General features: G+C 35.7%; 1 protein-coding gene across 3 annotated transcripts in view; it reads right to left on the reverse strand.

Moving 5' to 3' along the window:
• EDIL3 (EGF like and discoidin domains 3) overlaps positions 1 to 27,313 on the reverse strand; it is a 424,408-nt gene that overhangs the window by 281,044 nt on the left and 116,051 nt on the right. For all 3 annotated transcript variants that reach the window (XM_089909096.1, XM_089909098.1, XM_089909097.1), the window contains exon 2: positions 12,975 to 13,103. In XM_089909096.1, coding sequence (XP_089765222.1) covers positions 12,975 to 13,103 — 129 coding nt within the window. The remainder of the gene's footprint in view (positions 1 to 12,974; positions 13,104 to 27,313) is intronic.

Below are 27,313 nucleotides of genomic sequence, written 5' to 3' on the forward strand. Positions count from 1 at the left end.
CTGAGGAACTGAAATTGTGTCCTCCTACTTTATTTTCCAAGCTTTGATTAAAATAAAATAAACAGAAAATATTGATTATTGTCCATTTTAAATCATAGTTCAGTGAATTTTATTCTTTCAGAGGGAAAATTAAATTCTGAAAAGGATTCTGTCCCAATTCTCTCTCATTATATGACTTATTTAAAAATTATGTGTTGCCACTGTACTTTAAGTAATATGGATTACAGAATTTGCCTTCACATAACTACTTTGATATATGTTGAAAAATAAATTGTCCTAGAGTACAAAGTTACCTTAAGGTGTCACCCAGTTTTCCTATGACTTCAGGCAGGGACTGTGGCCAAATAAGCCTTCACACACAATGACATCTACTTGAAACTCCTTGAGAAAAGTTTCATGCCTTCTATTTCATTGTAGTAACCCTTATGCTTTACTCTAGTAATTCCTTGTAACAAACAGTATGAGCCTAGCACATAGTAGGTGCCAAAAAGATTTGTTGATCAATCTAATTTACTAATATTAAAAACTACAGGGGGTTCTAATAGTTTTAAGAAATAAATATCAACCTATCAAAATACAAATTTCAATGAATTCTTAATGCTTCGTCTCTTTCTCTTCATTCATGTAACTAATGCTAAGTGGAAAGAAGAGAGCAAATGTTCCCTCATTCATCCAAGAGCCTTTCACTTTCCATTAGAGTCATATTAATCTTTCCCTCACTTCCTACATTTATCTAACCTTCTTAGGCTCTCCTTACCCAGGCATTCTAAGTCTGTTCCATACTCTAGATGCTCTAGAGCCATTTTTAAGTTTTCTTTGATAAAATGCCTGCTCCCTCTCTCATTGGTCTTACTTTTATAGAATAGCCTTTTCCTCACAGTTTTTACCCAACTGGACTTTCTATATGCCTAACTATAGTTTGTCATTTTTAAATGATTTATGGCATTATATAATAACTGCTTAAGTGAAAATAAAAGGGGATGCAGTCTTATTTAAAAAACATATTTGATAGGACAACAATCTCTTCTTTTGCTCTCCAAGTATATTTTTCTTCTCTTATTATACAAATCAAATAACTCCAAATGTACATTACTGTGATTAAGTAGATCTAAGCCCATTAAGATTTCTTTTCATTAAAACAACCATCATGATAAACTGTTTACCTTTCCTATACAATACTTATGATAGTAAAGGTTCCCAAATAACTCTTATCCCAACCATTTACTTTTAAGAATTTAGTCTAAGGAGACAATGGTGAACGTACACAAAATTTAGTTAGAAGAGTATGTACCAAAATGATTATAATAGAGGAAATTTGCAAGTAACTTATATGTCTAAAAATAGGGGCTGATACAGATTCCCAACAAACATATGAAAGGATGCTCAACATCACTAATCATTAGAAAAATGCAAATCAAAACTACAACGAGATATCACCTCACACCAGTCAGAATGGCCATCATCAGAAAATCTACAAACAATAAATGCTGGAGAGGGTGTGGAGAAAAGGGAACCCTCTTGCACTGTTGATGGGAATGTAAATTGATACAGCCACTATGGAGAACAGTATGGAGGTTCCTTAAAAAACTAAAAATAGAACTACCATATGACCCAGCAATCCCACTACTGGGCATATACCCTGAGAAAACCATAATTCAAAAAGAGTCATGTACCAAAATGTTAATTGCAGCTCTATTTACAGTAGCCAGGACATGGAAGCAACCTAAGTTTCCATCATTGGATGAATGGATAAAGAAGGTGTGGCACATATATACAATGGAATATTACTCAGCCATAAAAAGAAACGAAATTGAGTTATTTGTAGTGAGGTGGATGGACCTAGAGTCTGTCATACAGAGTGAAGTAAGTCAGAAAGAGAAAAACAAATACATATGGAATCTAAAAAAAAAAAAAATGGTTTTGAAGAACCTAGGGGCAGGACAGGAATGAAGACACAGATGTAGAGAATGGACTTGAGGACATGGGGAGGGGGAAGGGTAAGCTGGGATGAAGTGAGAGAGTGGCATGGACACATATACACTACCAAATGTAAAACAGATAGCTAGCGAGAAGCAGCTGCATGGCACAGGGAGATCAGCTCGGGGCTTTGTGTCCACCTAGAGGGGTGGGATAGGGAGGGTGGGAGGGAGACACAAAAGGGAGGAGAAATGGGTATATATGTATATGTATAGCTGATTCATTTTGTTATAAAGCAGAAACTAACACACCATTGTAAAGCAATTATACTCCAATAAAGATGTCAAAAAAAAAATAGGGGCTGGCTGAATAAAATGAAGGTAAGTGATGGAATGTTAGCCTGATATTTTAAATAATGTCAGGAAAGAAGTTTTAATGAATTGGAAAGATTTTAATTTCATATCCTAAGTGAAAAAGAATGATCAAAGAATATGCTATGTATAGTATGTTTTATGCACACATATGTACACACATAAACACAAGTAGACAATTTTATATAAACTGTCTACAATAGCAATTTAATTGTATATAATAGCAATTTAAATTGCTATCACTCTTTATATGACTGTATATGGCTATAGATACAGACATAGATAGAACTTTAGATGTAGGTAAATGATACAAAAGATAATGAAAGTATAAATAACCTAGGATTATGATACTTTTTATTTACTTCTTTTTTTTTATATTTCCTAAGTTTTCTTCTTTATTACTCTTGTAATGAAGAAAATCAATAATTCTATGTAAAATATAAATTCTTAAATATAGCTGGCTATGTCAAGATAAAAACAATGCACATACTGTTCACTTTTCTTCCTGTTAATGGTATTTAGCAACTCAACCTAAATTATGTTTTCATTTTCTTGTTTCTATTGTAATCATAGGAAGAAGATTTTGTTCATTCTCCAGCAACATATCAATTTCCCTGAAATGATTAGATTTTAACACCTTGTCACAATTGGTTAAAAACAATGTTATTTTTAAATGACTTGCTCTGTTTAGGATACCGTGGGTTGATGGGTACTTAATTCAACTGAAAGGAAACAAACAATAGCTATAATTGTTAAAATCAAGCAATAGATTAATGGTGAAAAATCAATGAAGAAGATAAAACCAAGTAACAGTAGAGAAGGTTTTAAAGATTGTTGGGCATGTTTTCTCTATTTTATAAGTCATTTGCAAGTCTCCTGTAGACCTCTTTTCCACTAAATTGGAAGAGAAAAATTTCCCAGAGTTTAATGCTAAATATGTCATTTAGCCTATCACTTTAAAATAGTACTTTTCAAAAATATGCAGAATTGTACATTTTGGTAGTGCCACAACCAATTTCATGCCACTCCATTTGGAATCTGAATAAAAGGAAAAATTAATGTCACTTTGCATTTTCACTTTTCTAATTTCTTCAATGTATTTCCCTAAAATAAACAGAAAATAATCAAGCTTTTCCTTTTAAAAGAGTTTTTACTTTTTCCTCCCTTATAAAAAATAGAGGATTTTTTTGGATAAAAATCAGTGTTACTAAAATTTTTGTATTCATAGCTAGTAACATAAAAATAAATATCCACAAACATATCTATATGTTTACCAACTTTTTGCACTGCCAATAAAAACTGTTAAAAAATTGAATAAAAAGAAAAGCAACTAACATTCTATGGTAAATTATAAAACTGGCTATAAATTCTTCCCTTCTTGCATCCTTGCCTTTGCAACATGAAGTGGCAAATCTTCCCATCAAAACTGTAGTTAGCTAATGTGACACAGGCTGAGGTTTGATAAGTGCTTGTAATTGTGATTTGATCTTTCTCACCGCTCTTGGGACCTTCCCACAACCACTATGTAAGGAAGCTTGATCTATCAGAGACAAGCCATACTAGCCAAGCCATCTTCAACTATCCAGTACCAGTGAACCAGAATACCACTTAAGTGACTTACAGAATTTTGAGATGAATTGTTGTTTAAAGCCTCTAAATTTGTGATTTGTTAAGCAGAAAAAGCTTAATGATACACATCTACTATCCCTTCATTCACGAAGTATTTATTCCGGTTTAAATGGTATACAACAACAAAGAATTAATTTGTTACATTAATTTGTTGTCTTTTCCTGAAAATAAAAGCCTTACCACAAATTGGCACTCATCTTTTGACTGGGCAAGAGAGGATTTCTGTACTTGATATTTTCTGAAGTCCTTTGATGTTATACATGTGTTTTCTGAGGTTAGTATATAAATGTTAGGGCTTGGAATTGCAAGCTAACAAACTCTGATTATTATTATTAACAGTAAATTAGAACCACTTTAAAATTAATAAGCTGGTTTATAAGCTATGTTATAGAAATTTAAATATATATAAAACAAAATTATTTTTCTATAATATATGCAAAATAAATGGCGAAACATTTCTCTTAAATTATTAATTCTGTCATTTAAATGTACAATTCTATTTGTAAGAACACATATTTAATCATTTTTATTAAGAAAAAAGTAAGTAAACATAACTCTGAAAATAAATGCCTTTGACTCTTATTGACTGAGAAATTTCTAAGCTATCATCCATGGCTAGCAGCTTTTGAGAAACTATTTTAGTGTATGCAGAATAGCTCTCATTATAATTTCTAGAAATATGGATTCAATCATGAGCTATCTTTCCTTAGTCCAAGAAGTAATCTTAAGGGGAAAAAAAAACCTGACAATTACTCATAATTTCATCTAATATATGAATAATTTAACTGAAATTTACCAAATCTCTCATTTGGTAACCAAAGTTCAGAAATCTAAAAGTAGCCTCACTCTACCCAAGAGATCTACTTAAAGCTTATCAATATTCTGATATTTCATGCTCATTAAGAAGAAGTCTTTTAGAGAGACTCAGCCTCTACTACAATACTTGAAATTCTGTCACTGGTCATCTTCTAAAAGATAAACATGAATATGGTTATTCATGGTGCAAGACGTACAGTGGAAATTGGTGTGTATTTTTTTTTTTAGTTTTTACAAGATACTTCGTGTTTCTGGGGCAAATGTAACCAATTTCTCATAATGAAATGGAAGCAGAAGGATATTTAGAAAAAACCTGATTAGAAGCCAATGAAATGACAGACAGGATAAGGAGGAAGAACTAGAAATGAAATTATATGCTTTGTTTCCCTGTACTGAACTACTCTCAGAAACACAGGTACTTTGAATTCTTTCTAAAAGTGATGATGGATTTTAAATTACTACAAAATTCCAATGTTTATGTCCTCTGTTGTCAGAATGATAGTTTTAATAGGTTAAGCGTATGCTAAATATCATTAAAATATCTATATGAGTCATCTGATTTAGTTTATTCTTAGTAAAACAGAAGCTTAGGTTTTATATCATATTTCTGAATCATAATGTCATTATAGTTCTATTTTAAAGGAAAACCCCCCTTGGCCCAAATCCCTCTTTAGTTACTGTCCTCATCTGCCATCTGTATGCAGTGAAGGTATCTCAGCTCTTCTCTCTGTTAGAACATCAACCTTTCAGTCTTTCCTAATAGTCCTATCCAAAAATAACCTCCTTTTATTCTACCTCACACTTGTCTTTATTTTTTTTTATTTATTTTTTTTGCGGTACGCGGGTCTCTCTCTGTTGTGGCCTCTCCCGTTGCGGAGCACAGACTCCGGACGCGCAGGCTCAGCGGCCATGGCTCACGGGCCCAGCCGCTCCGCGGCACGTGGGATCTTCCCGGACCGGGGCACGAACCCGTGTCCCCTGCATCGGCAGGCGGACTCTCAACCACTGCGCCACCAGGGAAGCCCTTGTCTTTATTTTTTTAATAGAGCTTACCATGATAAGTGTAGTGGTTTACTGTCTAGTTCCCCTTTTGACTAGAAGATTTGTGAAGGCAAAGCCTCTTTTTTAATGGTCATATCCTCACTGCCAGGAAGAGTGTCTAACACATAGTATGTGCTCGCTAAATACTTGATGGATGGGCAAATAAGTGAATAAATTGATGAATGTTTGTTATAGTTATTTTTAAAAATTAAAGACTACTTTTTTACAGCAGTTTTAGATTCACAGCAAAATAGAGGAAGGTAAAGAGATTTCCCATATGGTCTCTGACGCCGCACAAGCACCTCCCCCATCATCACCACTCCCCACCAAAATGGTACATTTGCTACAACTGATGAACGTACATTTACCCATCATAATCATCCAAAGTCTATAGGTTGCATTAGGGCTTACTCTTGGTGTTGTACATTGCATGGGTTTGGACAAGTGCATAGTAACATGTATCCAATGTTACAGTATCATACAGAGTATTTTCATTGCCCTAAAATCTTTGGTATATTGCTATTCATCCCTACCACCCTGCCCCAGCATCCACTGATCTTTTTACCGTCCCCAGTTCTGCCTTTCCCAGAAGGTCATCTATGATTCATACAGTATGTAGTCTTTTCAAACTGGCTGTTTCACTTAGTCATATGCATTTAAGCTTCCTCCATGTCTGTTCATGATTCGATAGTTCATTTTTTAAAGAGCTGAATAATACTCCATTGTCTGGATGTACCACAATTTATGTATTCACATACTGAAGGACATCTTGGTGGCTTCCAAGTTTTGTCAGTTACAGATAAAACTGCTATAAGCATCCGTGTGCACGTTTTTGCGTGGACATAAGTTTCCAAGTTCTTTTGGTAAATACCAAGGAACATGATAGCTGGATCACATGGTAGGAGTATGTTTTGCTTAGTAAGAAACTGCCAAACTATTTTCCAAAATGGCTGCACCACTTTTGCATTCTCACCAGCAGTGAATGAGAGTTTCTACTGCTCTAGATGCTTTCCAGCATTTGGTGTTGTCAGTGTTCTAGATTTTGGTCATTCTGATAGGTGTGTAGTGGTATCTCATTGTTTTAATTTGCATTTCCCTGACGACACATCTTTTCATATGCTTATCTGCCATCTGTATGTCTTCTTTGGTGAGGTGTTTTTTAAGGCTTTTGGCTCATTTTTTAAATCAAGCTGCTTGCTTTCTTATTGTTGAGTTTTAAGAGTTCTTTGTATATTTTTGAGAACAGCCAAGATTTTTTTTGGAGAACAGCTATGTTTTTTCCAAATATACTCTCCCAGTTTGTGGCTTACCTTCTCATTCTCTTGACACTGTCTTTCACAGAGCGGAAGTTTGATAAAGCCCAGCTTATCAATTTCTTTCATGGATTATGTCTTTGGTGTTGCATTAGAAAAGTTATCTTCATACTCAAAGTCTTCTAGATTCTCTCTCATGTTATTTCCTAGGGGTTTTATAGTTTTGCACTTTACATTTAGGTCTATGATCCATTTTTTTTTAATTGAAGCATAGTTGATTTATAATGCTGAGTTAATTTCTGCTGTACAGCAAAGTGATTCAGTTATACATATTATACACACACACACACATACATACACACACACATATTTGGTCCATTTTGAATTAACTTTCTGTGAAGGACATCTATGTCTATATTCATTTTTTTGCATGTGAATGTCCAGTTGTTCCAGCACCATTTGTAGAGAAGACTCCCTTTGCTCCATTGTATTGCCTTTGTTCCTTTGTCAATGACCAGTTGACTATATTAATATATATCTATTTCTGAACTCTTCATTCTGTTCCATTGATCTATTTGTCTATTGTTTCTTGATACCACACTGTCTTGAGTACTATAGCATTACCGTAAGTCTTGAAGTCAGGTATTATCATTCCTCCAACTTTGCTCTTCTCCTCTAATATTCTGCTGGATATTATGTATCCCTTGTCTCTCCATATAAGCTCTTGAATCAGTTTGTTGACACGTACAAAATAACTTCTTGAGATGTTGATTGGGATTGCTGAATCTATAGATCAATTTGGGAAAAACTGACATCTTGACAATACTAAGTCTCCCTATCCATGAACACAAATACCTCTCCATTTATTTAGTTCTTCTTTGATTTCATTCATCAGAGTTTTAAATATCTATTTAATTTTTGTGGGTGCTTGCTTAAATATACTGTTTTTTAATTTCAAATTCCACTTGTTCATTGCTGTTATATAGGAAGATGATTTACTTTTGTATATTAACCTTGCATCCTGCAACTTTGCTATAGGTCCTCATTAGTTCCAGGAGGATTTTTTTTGTTGACTCTAGGATTTTCTAAATGATTATGTCATCTGTGAACAAAGACAGCTTTATTTCTTTCTTTTCAATCTGTATACTTTTATTTCCTTTACTTGTCTTATTGCATTACATAGCACTTCCAGTACAATATTAAAACGGAGTGGTGAGAGGGGCCATCCTTGCCTTGTTTCTGATCTTAGCGGGAAAGCTTTGAATTTCTCATCATTAAGTATGATGGTAGCTGTAGGTTTTTTATAGATGTTCTTTATCAAGTTGAGGAAGTTCCCCTGTATTCCTAGCTACTTTTTAAAAAATTTCCTCTAAATCTTCCATGTGCCACAACCTAGCTCTTTCCTCACAACTCCAGCAAAATTGATCTTGGCAAGATCATCCGTAAGTTACATGTAATCAATGTAAGTGTTTACCTTGGTCAACTTCTCCACAGTATTTGACATTGCTGACCACCCATTCCTGTCTACCCTTAACTTTTGGGGCACAATGCTTTCCTGGTTTCTCTTCTGTCTCCCTAACTACTCCTTCTCAGTCTTCTTTATAGCGTTTACTTTCTCTACCTATTGCTTAATTATTGATGAACCTCTCATCAGTTTCCATTTCTTGGTCCTCTCTTCTTTTCACAAGTTATTCTGCTTCTGGACAGATTCATACAGTCCCTGAGCTTAAATCACTGTCTATATAATTATGACTTCCCAATCTATGCCGGACTTCTTTACGAATGTCTAGCAGATTCCTCAAATTCAGTATGTGAAATACTCAACTCATTTTCTGCCTTCCAATCCAGTGTATCCTCAATTTTCACTGTCTCAGTAAATGGCTCCAAGTTGCTCAGGCCAGAAATTTGAGATGTTTCTTCTTTACTCGTCCCTTTATGCAAACCCCTTTTATCCAGTAACCCCATAAGTCATGAAAATTTATCTGTTGTATCCTTTAAATACTTATTGACTCCTCTCCATCCTCTTTGTTACTACACTGACCCAGGCTAAGATCATCAAGTCTGACCTGGTCTCTGCAGTAGACTACAAATTGTCCCCTGCCATACTCTGCTCTAATTTTTTCCCCATATTTCAGTGACAGTGATCTTCTAAAAGTACAAATCCTCTCCATCACTCTTAGAACGAAGTCCAAATTCCACAAAACATCATGCAACCCTGCAGAATCTGCCACCATCACCAACTCCAGACTCATTAATGGCCATCATGTCTCTCCACTTTTAAGCCACAGTAAATTTCTTTCAGTTCATGGAATTATGACTTTTCTTATATCCTGGTTTTCCTAAAAATTATTTCCTCTGTCTGGAATACTTTTAGCCTTCTGCCTGGTAGATTAAAATTGTTTTTTAGAATTATGTCAAAATATTATTTTTTTCAGGTAGGCATGCATTCTCTGACACCTAGCTTAAAAAATGACACCTGCTTTATATTCTAATGGCTCTATCTACTTCTCCTATTACAATACCCATCATATTTATCTACTTATTTATCTGCTTTCCTAGATAAACAGTAATTCCTGTAAATTTGTTTATCAATGCATCTCTACCATTAGGTAACTACTACTTAGTCAGTGCTAAATAAATATTTGTTTAAGAATAAATGAAAACTAAGATTTTATTTTTTTTAAGTCAATCACTTACTCTGTCCTCTTTGGTTGCATTAATATACTATGCAATTGAGTTTTAAAATATATATTTGTTATTAGTTTACAGAAATACTCTGATAGCATACAGAGGAGAATTATACCATGGAACTTGGACAATTTAATAATTCCCAAGGTTTCCATATATGAATGCTAGAATGTTCACTAGTAATAGAAATTTTTCTATGAAATAAATGTGTCAACATTTGGCTCCAAACTGCACAGTGCCATTCAAGAACGTGAGCAAGTAACTGGGGAGTAATTAGGGTCTTAACCACATGGTGCTTATCTACCAGTCCCCTGGAGAAGGTTGCACTGTCCACTGCACGTCTATGCAAACACTGGTAAATCTGGCTGATGTCTTCAAATCAGAGGATGCTAACTAGGCTCTTTTCCTTCCCTTTGCTCATAAAGATGCTTTCCTATTGCCTTTTGTGGATATCAGAAGTGAGTTTTCATAACTCTAAGAGGCTGAGAACATCACGGTCTGTAGGTATGTCTGTATAAGGGGGATGTGTGTGTGTGCTGGGTGGGCAGGCAAAGAGACAGGGAGTGATAGAGATAAAGTATGGATATTGGAGTACACAGCCAGATCAAGAATTAAGTACAAAGAAGAGCAATGCTGCCTAGTGAATGAAGTTCACAAATCTGAGCAAGTTAATTTCTCCAAACTTCCACAGGTAGCATAGGAATGTAAGTGATGTGAGGTTTGGTCACAAAGGGAGTAAAGTGTTTTGTGCTTACCTGACACTAGATGCTTTGAGAGGGAAGAGTAAAAGTCCAAAAATGGATGAGGCTCTCTTTGAAATAAGTAGCATCAAGAACTTATAATAAGGCTACTGCAAATTAATGAAGTTTGAGGTAAAATCAAGAATCAACTTTTATCTCTGAGAGTAGCATATGTTTGAAATTCCCCTCTCCAAATGCACTACAATAGAGTATATTTTTGATTGTAGTATAGAGTAATAATAATTTTTAAAGTTAGATCAAAATGCAAGTTTTAATAAGGTGATTTAGAACTTCATATAATCACAAAATATATATGGTTCAAAAGGCTAGCAGCATATCTCCATCTTTGCAAGGATTAATGTTAAAGTAAAAATACAGCAATGGTGACAGTTCAACTCTTTTGTCTTTTATGATATCACATCAAAATACCTATAGCTTTTGAGGTTTTTCTGGTATAAAATTCTAGCATTACACTCAGCTCTTCTGCACTGGTGCTACCCACAGCAGGGAAACAACAACAGCAATGTCCCAGAAATGTTCCAGAAAAGTGGTAGATTTTTTTAAATTAAAAAGGCAGGATTGTCTTTAATGATCTAATGTTCATATATTTTGTACCAATAATTAGTTTTAAAGACACGAAAAAAATAAGGTAGGCTAGATATTAAAGGCATTGCTATTAAGTATTTTTATTCAATAAATACTTAGTATTCCCTGATTATATGCAAGAGTTAACAAAGAGGTAGAAGAAATGTGAGGTGTTTTAATAACAGAGAATAATGAATCTAAGTAAAACTTAATTCTATAAGCATTTGATTTCTCAAAGTCTCATTGAACTAAGAGGAATATGGCAGTACGTTTAGTTTTTAAAGTGTTGCAGCCTATAGTATCATTCTTCTGATAAAATGACAAATGTTGAATTAATGTTTAAAAATATGGCCTGAAGTATTCAAGTATTTACTTCAAAATTCTATAAAGATACTGGTTTCTTAATTATTTAAACACATTTGCCTCTTCAGTTCCAGATTTGGCTCTTACAAAGTAGCAACAAAAACATTATATACTGCAAATCTAAGGCACTGCCGATTTGGGGTCAGTGGGCTTAAAATATAACTCTTTTTTATGCTATTATATATTCCTGTTGGGAATATTTATCATTCTAATTTTCTTCAGAGATATAGACTTTTGTAAGGATAGCATTCTCATATTAAATTCTGAAACTCACTGTACATATTTGGAGACTTGGTCAAAGTGGTTACAACAGTTTTATTTCTATGGCACTGAATCAAATCCCCTAAAATAACAGCAAGTTAATAAAAGCCTTAAAAGAGAATTGTCTTTGAAATGAATCAAATGAACATAGTACTTTTCAGCAATAATATAATTAACTTTTTCGAGTGTAATACATTCATACCAATGTAACATAAAAATACAAGTAAAACACATTTAAAAAATAAAGCACACTAAAATGCAATTAATAGTGGCCAAAAATGGCTGGTTAGCGGTTTTATTTAATTATTCTTTCATTCATTCAACCAAGTTATTGGGTATTGGGCTCCTACTACACATAAAGGAACTAGTTAGGTGCATTAGATACAATGGTGAGTAACTCACACTGATCCTTTCCTGTAGACAGAACTACTTTTCTTCTTCAAAACTATTTTTGAAAAGCTATGGACATCTCTGACTTTTCCAAGGTTTATGCTGGCTGACTGAACTTTAATCCAATACATGTTTGGTTTCCCTATATCGAACAGATATAGTTCACTTTTTTCTTCTTTTACTGACATGAAAAAAATTTTCTTCCAACTTAACCATGGTATTACTTTTAATCAGAGAAAAAACCTCTATACAAATTTATGTAGTGCTAAATTATTTAAAGTACCGATATCTGCTTAATGGAGAACTATTTGGAAATTATGGAAGCCACCCTGAATCCACAACTATACATGCCAATGAAGTACTTCACAGATGAAAAACATTTTGAAATGTGATCACTGACTAATATTTGCCAAGCGTGTTTTTGAGACTTTGAAGAACAATGCAGCTAGAATATTTTTTCTTTCATCATGTATTTATAGTCTTAGAAAAGTAATGATTAGAACAGCTACAAAATACTGATGAATATTTTCAATCACTAAAATAAGTTCTATTTTATTCAGAGTGACTATCTAACTTGAATAAATTGACTTGGGAATTGCTTTCCAGTGAAAATAAAATTTAAATATATATTAATATTAGAAAAATAAATTTACTATATTCAAGTAGTACATGTAGTGCCTTTAAAGTATAATGTTCATCACTAAAATATATTTTTAAATTTTTTGAGAGCACTATGAATAAAAATATACTTTAAATATAAAATAAAAATGTTAAAATTAAGAGGCCTACAGAGAAGTAAACTAATTAGCAACACGTAAGAATCTTATACAGAGTACCCATAATGCACTGACAGCCAAATTTGTCAGTCACTCATGAAAACAAAGAGGATAACTATTGAAATGCTTAAATCTTACACTTACCAACCTCCACAACACTAGAACAATTGGGATCTGTGAAGCCATCTGGGCACTCGCAGGAAAAGGAATCATCAGACAATCCTGACACACAGATACCTCCATTTTCACATGGATTGTGATCACAAATATCACCTGAGGAACAAAGAAACAGATATTGACTTTTCTTGTCTTAGGCAGTGAACTGTACTATTTCACACACCCCACTCATCTTCCTTTGGTAAAGTCACCATACTATTTAGATTTACAGGCAAGGTAGGCAAGACCCATTTGAAACCATGTGCTTCTAAGAGAGATGATATGTAACACGGTAAAAATTAAATTTTACGATTCAAACACTGCATGTTGAATTGCATACTAAAAGCGATTAACTCAGGTTGGGTCCCTTCATTACATGTAAATGAAATATTGTCTAATTTGTTAAAGAAGATTAACTGAAATATCTTTGGTTGACTGGTTTATTAATTATTCCAATAAATAACCTATCTATATCCACACGCTTTGCTCTGTAACTTTGCAATTTCTCTCGATAAAGGGGTGGGGTTTATTTCTTGATCCCTAGAGTCTGGGCTTGTCCATGTGACTTGCTTTGGCCAATAGGATGTTAGGAGACCTGAAGTCAGCTGAGGTTTGAAAAACCACTTGAATATTTCTGCTTCCTCTCTTAGAACCCTGCAACCACCCTGAGAATAAAATCTCTCTCTTGCTTGAGAGAGTTGAGAGAAACGTGAGAGGAAAGAGAAATAAGTTGTGCGGTAACAAAACCTAAAATATGTGGCCTTGGTTTTGATACTGGTGGCAGATGGAATCCGGAAAGGCACTGAAAGAATGGCTACAGGAGGCTAGAAAAAGAGCTCTCCCTGCTATATAGAGAGAAGCAGTTGGTAAAACTATCACCTGAGGATACTTGGGTGATAGAAAATGTACCTAATAAACTTCTGTATATGAGTAATAATATTTGTAGTCAGAATGTTAAAGGGTCACTTGACTCTTAATAGCTGTATCTGATAAGGCATTACAAGAGAGAGACATGCTAAATAAAGAACTGATGATTTTGAAAGTAAAGAAAAGGAATAGAGAGGCACCAGGACTCGTGATAGAAAATAATTTCTCAACTTCAGCCTCTCAAACCAGTGAAAGATCAAATCCAGAGCTTTGTCAGAAGGATGGCCTCAACATAAATATAAAATGAAGGATGTAGCTACAAGACCTTTGTGAAAACATTTCATATAATTCAGGTGTAGCCTGAAAGAATCTCTCAGCTAAATAAAAAAGGAATTCTAGAAATCTTAAGGGTGTTATCCCTGAGTAACCTTAAAATACACAAAGTAGCACAAAGTAGATTAAGTCTGGAGTGAAAAACAGGGATCAGAGAGTCACGGGCATGCCTTTATTTATTTTTTAACAACTTTACTGGAGTATAATTGCTTTACAATGTTGTGTTAGTTTCTGCTGTATAACAAAGTGAATCAACTATATGTATACATATATCCCCATTTCCCCTCCCTCTTGCACCTCCCTACCACCCTCACTCGCCAACCCTCTAGGTGGTCACAAAGCACCAAGCTGATCTCCCTGTGCTATGCAGCTGCTTCCCACTACCTATCTATTTTACATTTGGTAGTGTATATATGTCAATGCCACTCTCTCATTTTGTCCCAGCTTACCCTTCCCCTTCCCATGTCCTCAAGTCCATTCTCTATGTCTGTGTCTTTATAAATGTCCTGTCTCTAGGCTCACCAGAACCTTTTTTTTTTGATTCCATATATATGTGTTAGCATACAGTATTTTTCTCTTTCTGACTTACTTCACCCTGTATGACAGACTCTAGGTCCAACCACCTCACTACAAATAACTCAATTTCGTTTCTTTTTATGGCTGAGTAATATTCCATTGTATATATATGCCACATCTTCTTTATCCATTCATCTGTTTTGTTTTTTGTTTGTTTGTTCATTTTTTTGGTACGCGGGCCTCTCACTGTTGTGGCCTCTCCTGTTGTGGAGCACAGGCTCTGGACACGCAGGCTCAGCGGCCAGGGCTCACAGGCCCAGCTGCTCCATGGCATGTGGGATCCTCTCAGACCGGGGCATGTCCCCTGCATTGACAGGCAGACTCTCAACCACTGCGCCACCAGGGAAGCCCTGATTTCATCCTTTTACATGTAGGTGTCAGTTTTTCCAGCACCACTTATTGAAAAGGCTGTCTTTTCTCCATTGTATATTCTTGCCTCCTTTATCAAAGATAAGGTGGCCATATATGCGTGGGTTTATCTCTGGGCTTTCTCTCCTGTTCCATTGATCTATATTTCTGTTTTTGTGCCAGTACCATACTGTCTTGATTACTGTAGTTTTGTAGTATAGTCTGAAGTCAGGGAGCCTGATTCCTCCAGCTCCATTTTTCTTTTTCAAGATTGCTTTGGCTATTCCAGGTCTTTTGTGTTTCCATACAAATTGTGAATTTTTTTGTTCTAGTTCTGTGAAAAATGCCAGTGGTACTTTGATAGGGATTGCATTGAATCTGTAGATTGCTCTGGGTAGTAGAGTCATTTTCACAATGTTGATTCTTCCAATCCAAGAACATGGTATATCTCTCCATCTATTTGTATCATCTTTAATTTCTTTCATCAGTGTCTTATAATTTTTTGCATACAGATCTTTTGTCTCCTTAGGTAGGTTTATTCCTAGATATTTTATTCTTTTTGTTTCAATGGTAAATGGGAGTGTTTTCTTGATTTCACTTTCAGATTTTTCATCATTAGTGTATATGAATGCCAGAGATTTCTGTGCATTAATTTTGTATCCTGCAACTTTACCAAATTCATTGATTAGCTCTAGTAGTTTTCTGGTAGCATCTTTAGGATTCTCTATGTATAGTATCATGTCATCTGGCCTTTTGGGAAGTCTGAGGTCTTCTGCCAGTGTTCAGTAGGTGTTCTGTAGGAGTTGTTCCCATGTGTAGATGTATTTTTGATGTATTTGTGGGGAGAAGTTCATCTCTAGGTCTTACTCCTCCACCATCTTGAAGGTCCCCCCACAGGTGTTGCTTTATTGCACAAAGAGGATGTGAATCAGATTTAGAAAAGTGCATATAGTTTCTAAGAGAGATTTATAGGTGAAGGTGCCACCTCCTGGATTAAAAGGGAATGAGGCTTTTCAAAATTTAAAAAAGCAGTGAGGTCCCAACTTCCTTACTGCTTGGTATTTCTTAGGAACTTTATTCCCTTATAGGAGCTTTCCCATGAATTATTTCACCTCTTTTCCAGAGTAATTGCTTTAAAATTTTAGAAAAATGAAAATGGAGGTTAAGATATTTGCTAAATTTATAAAGCAAGTCTTTAACTATATTAACATATAGAGAAAAATACTACATTAGCACTGGAGCATATATTAGAAAATGGAGTCATGAAATAAGTGAATAAATGAATGAATGAATATGTTTTTTTTTAATACTATAGAATTTAGCATGGCTGGACCCTGGAGTATTTGATTGCCAATGGCTGAGAAAGTATATCTATGTCAGATCAGGGAAGATTAAAAAGTGGCATCATAATTTGTAAGATGAGGAGCCAATGAATGTTTTTAACATATATTTTAAAGTTTGACATGGTCAGATCTATTTTAAGAAGACTATCCTGGCAGAATTCTACAGAATGCCTTTGAAAGTAGAGGTTGATGACTGGTAAAGATATTTCAATAGACTCTCTGTCTATCTCTTTATATATTTAGCTAGTGAGCCATTCAACCATCCCTCCGTTTGTCCATACATTTGTCCATCCATCCATCTATTCCTTGAGCACCCATTTTATGATAGGTACTGAGGTAAGTGCTAGCCATAAAGAATTAAGACAGTCCTTGCAATCAATAAGTGCAGAGCCCACAATGGGAGATTAAAAAAATGGGAATGATTACAGCACATAGTAATAAGAGCTGTGATTAGTATACATAATCCAAATCTTAGGACCACAGGAGACTTCTATACAGATGCAGTGCTGTTAGGTGATGCAGAAGAGGAAGGGGGTATATGCTCAACATTCCAGGCAAAGAAAATAACGTATACAAAGGAAAAAGATCATGGCTTATTCCAGGAACTTCAAGTAGGCCACTATAATTAAAGCATAGACATCTATGATGAGTAGAGAGAAATGAGCTCAGAAGGGTAAAGGCTCTGTATGCTGTACAAAAAATTCTGAAGTTTATCTGTAAGCATTGGAAAATCATAAAAGGACTTTACATATGGGAAAGTATATTATCACATTTGTGTTCTGGAATGATGACTCAGGCAGCATTGCGTTGAATCAAATGGAGTAGTCTAGGCTGACGGCAGAAGGACTAAGCATTAACCTTTTGAAATCCCAGCAAAAAATAATGAGGATTTTCTTAATCCTCTTTAGAGATAGCTGTGGACAGGGGAAGCAATGCAGGCACCATTTAAACCCAATCCAGTTAATAAATACTAGGTAATAAAATAGGAAATGAAAGTCCTTCCAGATCACTACCCCCCATTAGAAACAAGGCATTATTGTTGAGATTTTCTAGAAAGAGCCAATTACTGGTTTAAAAGTGTGATCCTGCCACTCTGCCTTTGGTGTGAGCAAAGCAGCACAGCTTTGTACAGTCAAACTAACAACGCTGCCATCTTCTAACTCTGTTCATTGTATGAAGATCAGTACTAACACTCAAACTTTATTTGATAAGATGTCAGTCATATTTCTGGTACTGTGTATACTACAAAAAGAGGAGTTCTACATTCCCCAGACCAGGATCTGTTGTTGTAGTAATTGCAACAGATCAAGTAACATTGTAGATGTTTATACTGATTTATTCACACTGACAGAAGCAATCTCTACAGGAGAAAGGCAAGGGATGAACAGTATCTTAGAGGTTCTGGAGAATACAGACTATATATATTTATCCAAAATCAAGATCTCTCATTCTGATCCCTCTCACTCCTACTGCCAGGTTCCTGCAAAGTTTATTAACTGATGTGAGCTTACCCAAGGTCACATGAGGCCACAATGTCTGGTCCCTTTGGTTATCCCATCATCACGGGGAGTTTTGGTGTCCTAAGAAAACTTTCTTGGTACTTGTGCTACCCTTTCTGGTATTAATACTTTATCGGTTTTCTACCATATATGTGTGGCAGTCATATGATGCTTCTGTGGTCAAAATGAGACAGGACAATCTGTTCACCTCTCATTATATCTCGTAGATGCCAGCTGCTGTTCAGCTGACCTGTTTTCTCTCTTGTCCTCATACATTTTTTTCCTTCTTTTTGCTTACTGCTTATTTCTAAGAAATTAATACTTGTGAAAACTCATATTTTATACCCAGTATTGATATTTACTCAGTGTCTTTTTGAAACATAGAAAAGAGGTAATAGGTATGACCAAAATGTACCAGGTAGAATCAAGATGACACTGTGACCAAATTGATGTGGGGTTGAGGGAGAGCAAAAAATCTGGGTTGATTTCTAGAGCTCCTGTCTGTATGACTACGAGGCCATCTTTCATAAGTAAATATAATGGGGTTAGTGTCAAAGGAATTCTTGTGTTTGAGAAGTCTGTGGAATATTCAAAATGAAAATGTCTCATAAAGCTATTGAATAAGCAGATAAGCAGTCGGAGAGCTTTTGCTAAAACAGGGATTGTTAAGTACGGACATGAATACTGTATTCCAGTGACAGTCATTAAAGGGAGGGCAGAGGAGGGGAGTGGAGCAGAGAGGAAAGGAGAGGGGAGGAGAGGTCCTTGGGCACACTAACAAATAAGTGAGAAAAAAGAAGGAAGATTCTTCAAGAAAGAAAAAGGAGGAAAATAGTGATAGGTCCTATCCACTACCATATGAATATCCAGTTTATTCACTTAGGGTCTATTATGTCAAGGTCTGCCTGAGATTAAAGGCTCCCACATGTACCTGTGATAGATGGACAATGTCAGCAAAAAACAAAGTTTTGATGGGCACAACAGAGCCCATCAAATATAATTAGGGTTATTAGAGGCTGTGCTATATATCTGTTTCCCCACACCTAATTATCAATAGCACCCCTTTGTCAGTTGGGTTTTCCACAAAGACAAAGAGTACATCAAGTTTATTGAGAAGTAATGCCTAGGAAAGATAAAATGGAGAGGAAGCAGAAAAGGGCAGGAAAAGCCTTCATCTTGTGATGCAGATCTGACATCTGTGAAAAGGGTGGAGGGCGGTTATTGAACGAGGATTGAGCAGGGGAGCCTCAGTGCATAGGGCAGACTTGACAAAGTCTTAGCCTATCTACCAGGGAGCTCCAGGGCAAAGATTACACTTTGGAGGAATCCCCCAAGGGCAGAAATGACCAGGCACTAGTGCCCTTCCTGTGTTCAATCATTGGCTGGAGGAGGCTCAAGGCTCAATCATAAGGCTCAAGTGGGATCATGAAAGTGCTAGAGAAGAAGGTCACTGGAAGCTAATTACATTCTTTGCAGCCAAACAGCTTGTTCTTTCTTGAAAGGATATTGGAGCCATGCACCTCCACTGGTACCATAGTCCCCTTTCACTCTCAAAACTTTCCTGGTTTGGATAAGTTACACAGTTACTTTTGTCAAAACCATCATATCTTAGCCTGCTTTTTTTCTCTCTACACCCACTACCTCAGTGGGTGGTACAAATGTAGGTTGATACCTTAAGTAGAAACAAACCCTCTCTGGCTAAAATTTCAAGTCTAATTAAAATGCACTGTAGGGACTTCTGATTCCCTGTCATTTCAATTAATCTGAGAAAGCATCAGTTTAGGTAAGAATCCTGATTAAAATGCAATAGACTTCTGGATTTCAAGTTTTGTTGTCTGTTTGTTTGTTTCCCAGTGGACGTATTGGTTGAGTCTTAAAACTAAGATGGCAACCAGTACAAGAAGGCAGGCTCAGGAAAGGAAAAGAGGACAATACACGCTTTCATGGTTCTTTATTTCACTGTCAGCAGGCTCCTAAAATATACCTCCGCATATTGTAATCTGTGTGCAGTGTTATACCTTGATGCATCTTGGCTGGCTGGCCTCACCTGCTTTAGATTAGGACAGATGTGTTTAATTTGAATCTAACTATGTTTTATGATTCCATCTGCAGTTTATGGCAGACTCAGGCAAATTAAGCTGATGCCGATTTGCCTTTTGGCAATAGAACGAAGCAACTGTTTCTCCCAGGGGCAAGAAATCATTGCAGGCTAAATTTAACTTCCCATTTGCCTCCTCTTCCCCACCCCCTTCCCCCGCTCTCCAGGGTTCTGCTTGGACTGGAACCATCCTGTCTGTGGTCAGTGTCCGTTTCATTCTTCTCACTGACCCACCACCTGTTCAAGGTGATTCAGGGACTGTCTTATTTCACTTTATTATCGATTTGCCCGAGCTTTTAGCCTGGATTGCAAAGTGTGTATGAATTTATAAAATATCATATAGCACTGCCCAAGACAATGCAAATAAAAAACCCCAAAACACTAAAAGTTGTAACATTATGATCGTGGTTGTGTTTTTTCTGTGAGCTCAGTATACAATCGTGCAACTTGTAATGCCAAGTAAAGGAGGAAATTCTATGTTGGCACTGCTCTGGGAATCAGGTGGATAGAACAGCTAATTTCTCTCATTGTTATATAAACTCTTGGATGGTGTGTGCACTCAGTTTTCTTTATATATTACTGCCTATCTCCAGTTCACAGATTAGAGGGTCACTGATCCAGTTAGCATTATTGATATTCCAGCAGCCATATTAGACATTGGGAATGCAGCTTAGATGAAGACATATGGCTCCTGCATTCCTGGAATTTATAGTCTAGTGGAGCGGATGCATAATGAAAAACTTAACAAATAAATAAGCAAGGTATTAACCACTGTAATAAAAGCCATGTTAGGGGTGGGGTGGGTCAGCGAGTAGAGAGAACAAACTGGATGAAAAAGGCTGTAAATAGAACTGGTTGCTTAAGATAGCCAGTCAAAAAAGGCTTCTCTGAAGAGGTGCCACTTGAGCTGAAGGATGAACATTAGCTAGTCATGTTAAAACCTAAGGAAGAGTCTTGTAGGCAGGAGGAATGGCAAGTGTGTAGCCCGACTGATAGGCAAGACAGTGATGAATTCAAGAAATGTGAAGAAGGCCGAGTATATGGAACACAGTAACTAAGTGTCACTAAACTTATTTTGTCAGCAACACAGTCTTAGTAAGAGCCAAGTTATAATTTAGAGCCATACATTTAATTCTCTGTCCTCATGATAATCAAGGACATTTCTGCTAAGCCTATTCTTCCTATGTTATCAAACATCTACTGAAAATATATTATTGTATTTACATATTAATGTACTTGTGTATTTATATATTGATATCTTTTTTAGATATTAATATATTTACACAGTATTGCTAATGTACTCCCGTATTTACATAGTATTGTAAATATATTAATAATTTATTTGGATGAATGCATGCATCTCCATTTTCTCTGTTCCTTTAGCAATGCTAGAAGCCACCTAGAATATGTCTGTACCTTCATCCCTGCCCTCTGTTCATTTCTGAAAAAAAATTGGTATACAGATGTAAAATTAAAAACAAAAAAGTAGTAACATATCTCTCAAGCATGTAACTACACTAACACAAGATACTGTTTAATTTCTTCAACATCTCTGCAAATTAAATGTGAAGAATATTACAATACATATTTATATGTGGTAAAGTAAAAGAGACTATATTTTTGTTTGTTTTACTTTTTGATCTTTTTTAATGGAACTATAATTGACATCCAATATTGTATTAGTTTCAGGTGAACAACAAACACAGTGATTCAATATTTTTATACATTACAAAATGATCACCACAATAAGTCTAGTTACCATATGTCACCACAGTTATTACAATATTATTGACTATATTCCCTATACTGTACAGTTATATCCCTGTGACTAATTTATATTATAGCTGGAAGTTTGTACCTCTTAATCCCCTTCATCTATTTCACGCATTCTGCCACCCTGTTCTCCTCTGGCAACCACCAGTTGCTTCTCTGTATCTATGAGTCTGTTTCTGTTTTGTTTCATTTGTTCATTTGTTTTGCTTTTTAGATCCACAGTTAAGTGAAATCATATTGTATATGTCTTTCTCTACCTGACTTATTTCACTTAGCATAACACCTGCTAGGTCCAAGCTTACACGGTCAATTAATCTATGACAAAGGAGGCAAGAATATTCAATGGGGGAAAGACAGCCTCTTCAATAAAGGGTTTTGGGAAAACCGGACAGCTACATACAAAAGAATGAAACTGGACTACTTTATTACACCATACACAAAAATAAACTCAAAGTGGATTAAAGATTTAAATGCAAGACCTGAAACCATAAAACTCCTAGAAGAAAACATAGGCTGTAAGCTCTTTGACATCATTCTTAGCAATATTTGGGGGCGGGGGTGAGATGTCTGCTCAGGCAAGGGCAACAAAAGCAAAAATAAACAAATGGGACAACATCTAACTAAAATCTTCTGCACAGCCAAGGAAACCATCAACAAAATGAAAAGACAACCTGCAGAATAGGAGAAGATATTTACAAATGATATATCTGATAAGGGGTTGATATCCAGAATACATAAAGAACTCATGCAACTTAATATCAAAAAAAAAAAAACCAAAAAGAAAAAACAAAAAACCTGATTAAAAAATGGGCAGGGGACCTGAGTAGACATTTTTCCAAAAAAAAAAAAAAAAAAAGACATACAGATGGCCAACAGGCTCATGAAAAGATGCTCAACATCACTAATCACCAGAGAAATGCAAATCAAAACCACAGTCAAAGCCACAATGAGATACAAGAGACCATTTAAATTCATGCTCCACAACCAGGACAAAGCAGGTCTGTGTACTACAACCTCATCTTCAGTTTATTCCTCTCTTACTGAACTTGGCAGCTATACTATCATTTCATTTAAAAACGGAAAGAAAATAAAAGTTTTGTCTTCAATCGCACAAGCTAGATTTTGAACCAAACTGTAAACAGAGTACTTGGCAAAATGAGCCAATTCTAGTACACAAGTGAGCAATAACTAGTTAAAATGAGAATTTGCATACTCAACCTGGTAAAAATCACAGAAAATGTTAGCACCCTTATGACTTACTGCCAGTGAAACTCTACAGAACAAAATAAATGTCACTTTGAATCAACAACAGGCCTCTCAATTTACTTTGGTGCCTCTTGAGGCACATTTTATGCTGAATATTGAAATTTTATTTGTTGTATGCTCTAATGAGTCTGATGAATAGATTTTGATTTTAAAGCCTTCTTTCACAAGCTAAAGCTTGATAATGTGTCCAGTTATAAATTTCAAAAAAAAATACAATTCAAAAGGTATGATGTGATTGTTAGCTTCATTTGTGCTTTAAAACTAAATTTTAGTTGATATTTCAGACCATCCTGCAATTTGGAAGAGAAGGAAATAAGATTAAAAAAGCCAATAAGAATAAGTTTATTCACGTTGAGAGGATCTGTCATTTTACCAGAAAATCATGAGACATATTTGTAATAAAAGACCATCCAATTCTACACCTTAATGTTCACAGCGCCCCCAAATGACCACGGTGCAGTCATAGAAGACACAAATCTAATGAATGAACAAAGAAACTTTGTAGATTCACTGAGCCGTACTAAAGCTAATTTAAAGCAGGATGTTTCTTAGCTGTTAGCCTGTGGTTTATCCCACTAGTTTTAAAGACATTTTTTCTTTTTAGATAACTTTTTACTGCTAAGGAAATACAGTACTGAATAGAATTAGAAGAAAATCAGCAATAATTTTGAGTGTTGACTGTTTGAATTGTACATCCTTTAACACACAGCTTTAATCAAGGCTGACTGCTTGAAAAGACAAAGATATTTTGGGCTCTACATTTTGAAAACAAGTCTGTTGGCATATTTTGTATTTTAAAACACTCCGGAGAGTCCCTTAAAATAACAAAATCTAGAGTTTTTAGAATTGAAAGGAACGTTAGAGATGATCTAATCTGGTGGTTCTCAAACTTTGCTGAATATTAGAATCACAGGGGAGCTTTTAAAATTCCTGATGCCCAGTCCAATTAAGTCAGAATCACTGGGGTTGGAACCCAGCCCTCCACATTTTTTAAAGCTCATCCAAAGATTTCAATTATTAAAGAAGAAGGAAAACGAATAAGAGAAAGTGAGGAAAGAAAGAAAGAAAAGGAGGAGGAAGGAGAGGTGGATGGAAGGAAGGAAGGAAGTTTGTATTTTCCTACCTTCAGTTGAGAGGAAGGCAAAAGAGGGAAGAAATTTATTAGACTAGCTTTCTTTGTTGGTTCACTATGAGTTGTGAAAAAAATATTTGCAGGAAACTAGAATCAGCAAATTGAAAATAAAGGTGCGCAGCATGTTAGGGAGAATAGAACAGATACTACTACCAACGTATATTGAATTTCCATAGAATACTTAGCTGGATTTCATAAATCACCAGAAAATTTAACCATATAATGGAATTCCCAAGTGTTTTTTGACTATATTATTTCTACCTATGAAGAATATCTGTCTAGTTAATATAAACTGAAGTCCATTTACATGACATTAAGTGATAATTGCTGCATATATTATGGGGCCCCTGACAGACAATTACCTGTTCTTTAAAGTCTAACAAAAGGCACAAATAAGTTGACAAGTAGTTACCACTACATGTTAGGTCTATGAAAAAGGAAATGCCGGATGCCAAAGGAGCACAAGAGGGGACACCAAACTCAGCACTGTGAGTTAGGAAGCCTTCCCAAGGTAAGTGATCTCCAATTTAATACAAGAGGATTAGCGGAAACCAGCCAGACAAAGGGGTGGGACCAGAAAGACCGTGCAGAGGGGAAAGCATGTGCAGACATAGGGAGAAGAGCCAGAGCACATGCTTAAGAAACAGGATGAAACTGCCTTTAGCTAGAGAGAAGAGAGAAAACAGAAATGGCAAGAGATGACTGAAGAATAGGCATTGCCCAGGGTATGCAGTGTCTTTAAGACACTCCTTAGGAGTCTGGGCATTCCTGAGCATAAAGGACAGCCATTTAGGGGTCTAATCATGAGGGTGACCTGATTTGAACTTCAAATAATTCACCCTGGATGCAATGCAGAGAATGGATTACAAGGAGGCAAAGTCTAAGGGTGACAGACCAGTGAGGAAGAGGCAAAGTTTATTCTGGCACAATGGATGGCCAGCTTGCATCAGAGTACTAAAAACTAAATGGAGAGAAGTGAATTCCAAAAGGCATATTGAGAGACAAAATTTATAGATCCAATGTGATGGTTGAAAAGAAAGAGAAGAACGAAGGAGGAAACTCATACATCAAAATTTAACAAAAAGCTCTGCCTTTCATTTTGATGGAAAATATGGTCTAAGGAGCAAGTTTGGGGATGGTGGTGAAGGGGGATGATGAATTCTCGTTTGGAAATGCTTGGACTGAAATGTCTATAGACATCCATGTGGAGATATTTAGTGAGAAGTTGATATTATGAATTCGAACCTGTGGAGAAAGATTCAGTTTAGAGATAGAGAAATTAGCATAAATTTGATCTTTTAAATCATGGGAGTCTAAACAAAAATTCTGACAGGTGTTTTTGGAAACATGGTCTAGAAGCAGACACATGTTTCTACCTTGTAAACTCTCTTAGGTTTGGAATCAACTTATTCACCAAATTCTCCCCGTGCCAAAGATCAGTGCCTGGCATATAGTCAGTGTTATTCAAATAAAATGTTATCCAAATGAAAATGGGGTGGGAGACAGGGGCTGGAAGTGTATTTAAGATGGCAGAAACCTGACAGTGTTTGGTGCTGATGGGAAGCAGCTACCAGAAGAGAAGAAGTTAAAGATGCCATAGAGACGGAATACTCAGAAGAGTAGGGAGTGAGAAAACACTATGAAGGGTGGGCTTCAGAGTACATGTGGAAAGAATTACCTCTGGTGTGAGGAGGGAGATGACAGAATATGAAGTTTCACCTGGATGCCTGGATGCTTGTAGATGCTGTTAGATAAACTGAGGGAGCTCCTACCTGGTGTTTTCTCTGTGTAGTAGGGCTGGTGAAAATGTGATGGGATCAGAGGGTTGAGAAGAGTAGAAAGTAAGTAATATGTACCTGCAGTAAATAGAAGGTTGCTGCCTGGAAAAGCATAGAAAAAAAGATTGAGGGAAAGCACTGAGGGCCCAGCTGGGCTTGGAGTCAAAAACTGATAGTTGCAACATGTACCCAACCATGTGTCTGGTTAGAGGACAACAGCTAGTGCTCGTACAGGAAGGAGATACCCTGATCCAGCTTTGTTGTTTTACCAGATAGGTGTGATGAAGGTCAACAAAACGAAGGAGTGACACCTGACTGCTTTGGATTTGTTTTTTAAAGATGCATAAATAAGATAGCTTATTGAATTTTATGCTCTAAGATTATATATTTTTATAATTATGCAAAAATTATAAGCCCAGTTAATTGTTCTTTCAGACTATCGTAGTTCTTCAGTTGACAGCAAAGGACAAACTAAAAGATAGAATTTGAATGCTTTATATAAATAATGCAGTACATCATGATGATAACACTTAGTCCATCAATCTTTGTCAAGCGCACAAACTCACACTGACTTTACAAAAACAATCAGGTGACACAAAGAAGATGAAATCCAGTGCCATGTCCAACGGTGGAAATTTCACATTGTCTTATTATTTAGATCTTAGAATGTGAATTCTTCCTTTTCTAAATGTAAAGCCTCATGGCCACAATAGAAACATAACCTCCAAGGAAAATGAGTAGGAAAACAAATTGGCTACATTGATCACCTGTTAAGCATAGTGACCCAAAGAAACAATGAGACATTTTATTAATCACTAAATAACCTATTTAATCTTTTTTTTTTCAGGTAGAAAGGATATGCCATGTTAAAATTACAGAAAAAATTTGCAAAGTCTACTTTTGTGTTTTATTTAGAATCTTCGTTTAAAAAGTCATAATTTAAGACAGCTGTAAAATGATAGTTTCAAACTACAGCATGTAAAAGCTGAAGCAATATATTTCACTGTTTTAAGGGCAGCCCCAACTAGTCGCTGCTAGAATGTTTAAAGTAGTCAATCATCTCATTACATAACATACTTATAAACTGTGCCACTGACCCTGACTATATATGTTCATCCATTTGGTGGGTGGAGAAAAGAAATCACAGAAATTAAAGCTAGTCCTCCTTCAACTAAAAATAAGCGACAGACACCTATCTAATTTACGGAATGTAAGTCATATTTTGAAAGTCTGATTTAGATCTTGATTAAATTTTGTAAAAAGTGAATGATTTCATATTCACCTTTTACAGCAATATTATCACATGAAAACAAC

The sequence above is a fragment of the Delphinapterus leucas genome, chromosome 3 (genome assembly GCF_059928025.1).
Source record: "Delphinapterus leucas isolate spDelLeu-1000000601 "Yukka" chromosome 3, BTC_Dleu_Yukka2, whole genome shotgun sequence".
NCBI classification, from domain to species: Eukaryota; Metazoa; Chordata; class Mammalia; order Artiodactyla; family Monodontidae; genus Delphinapterus; species Delphinapterus leucas.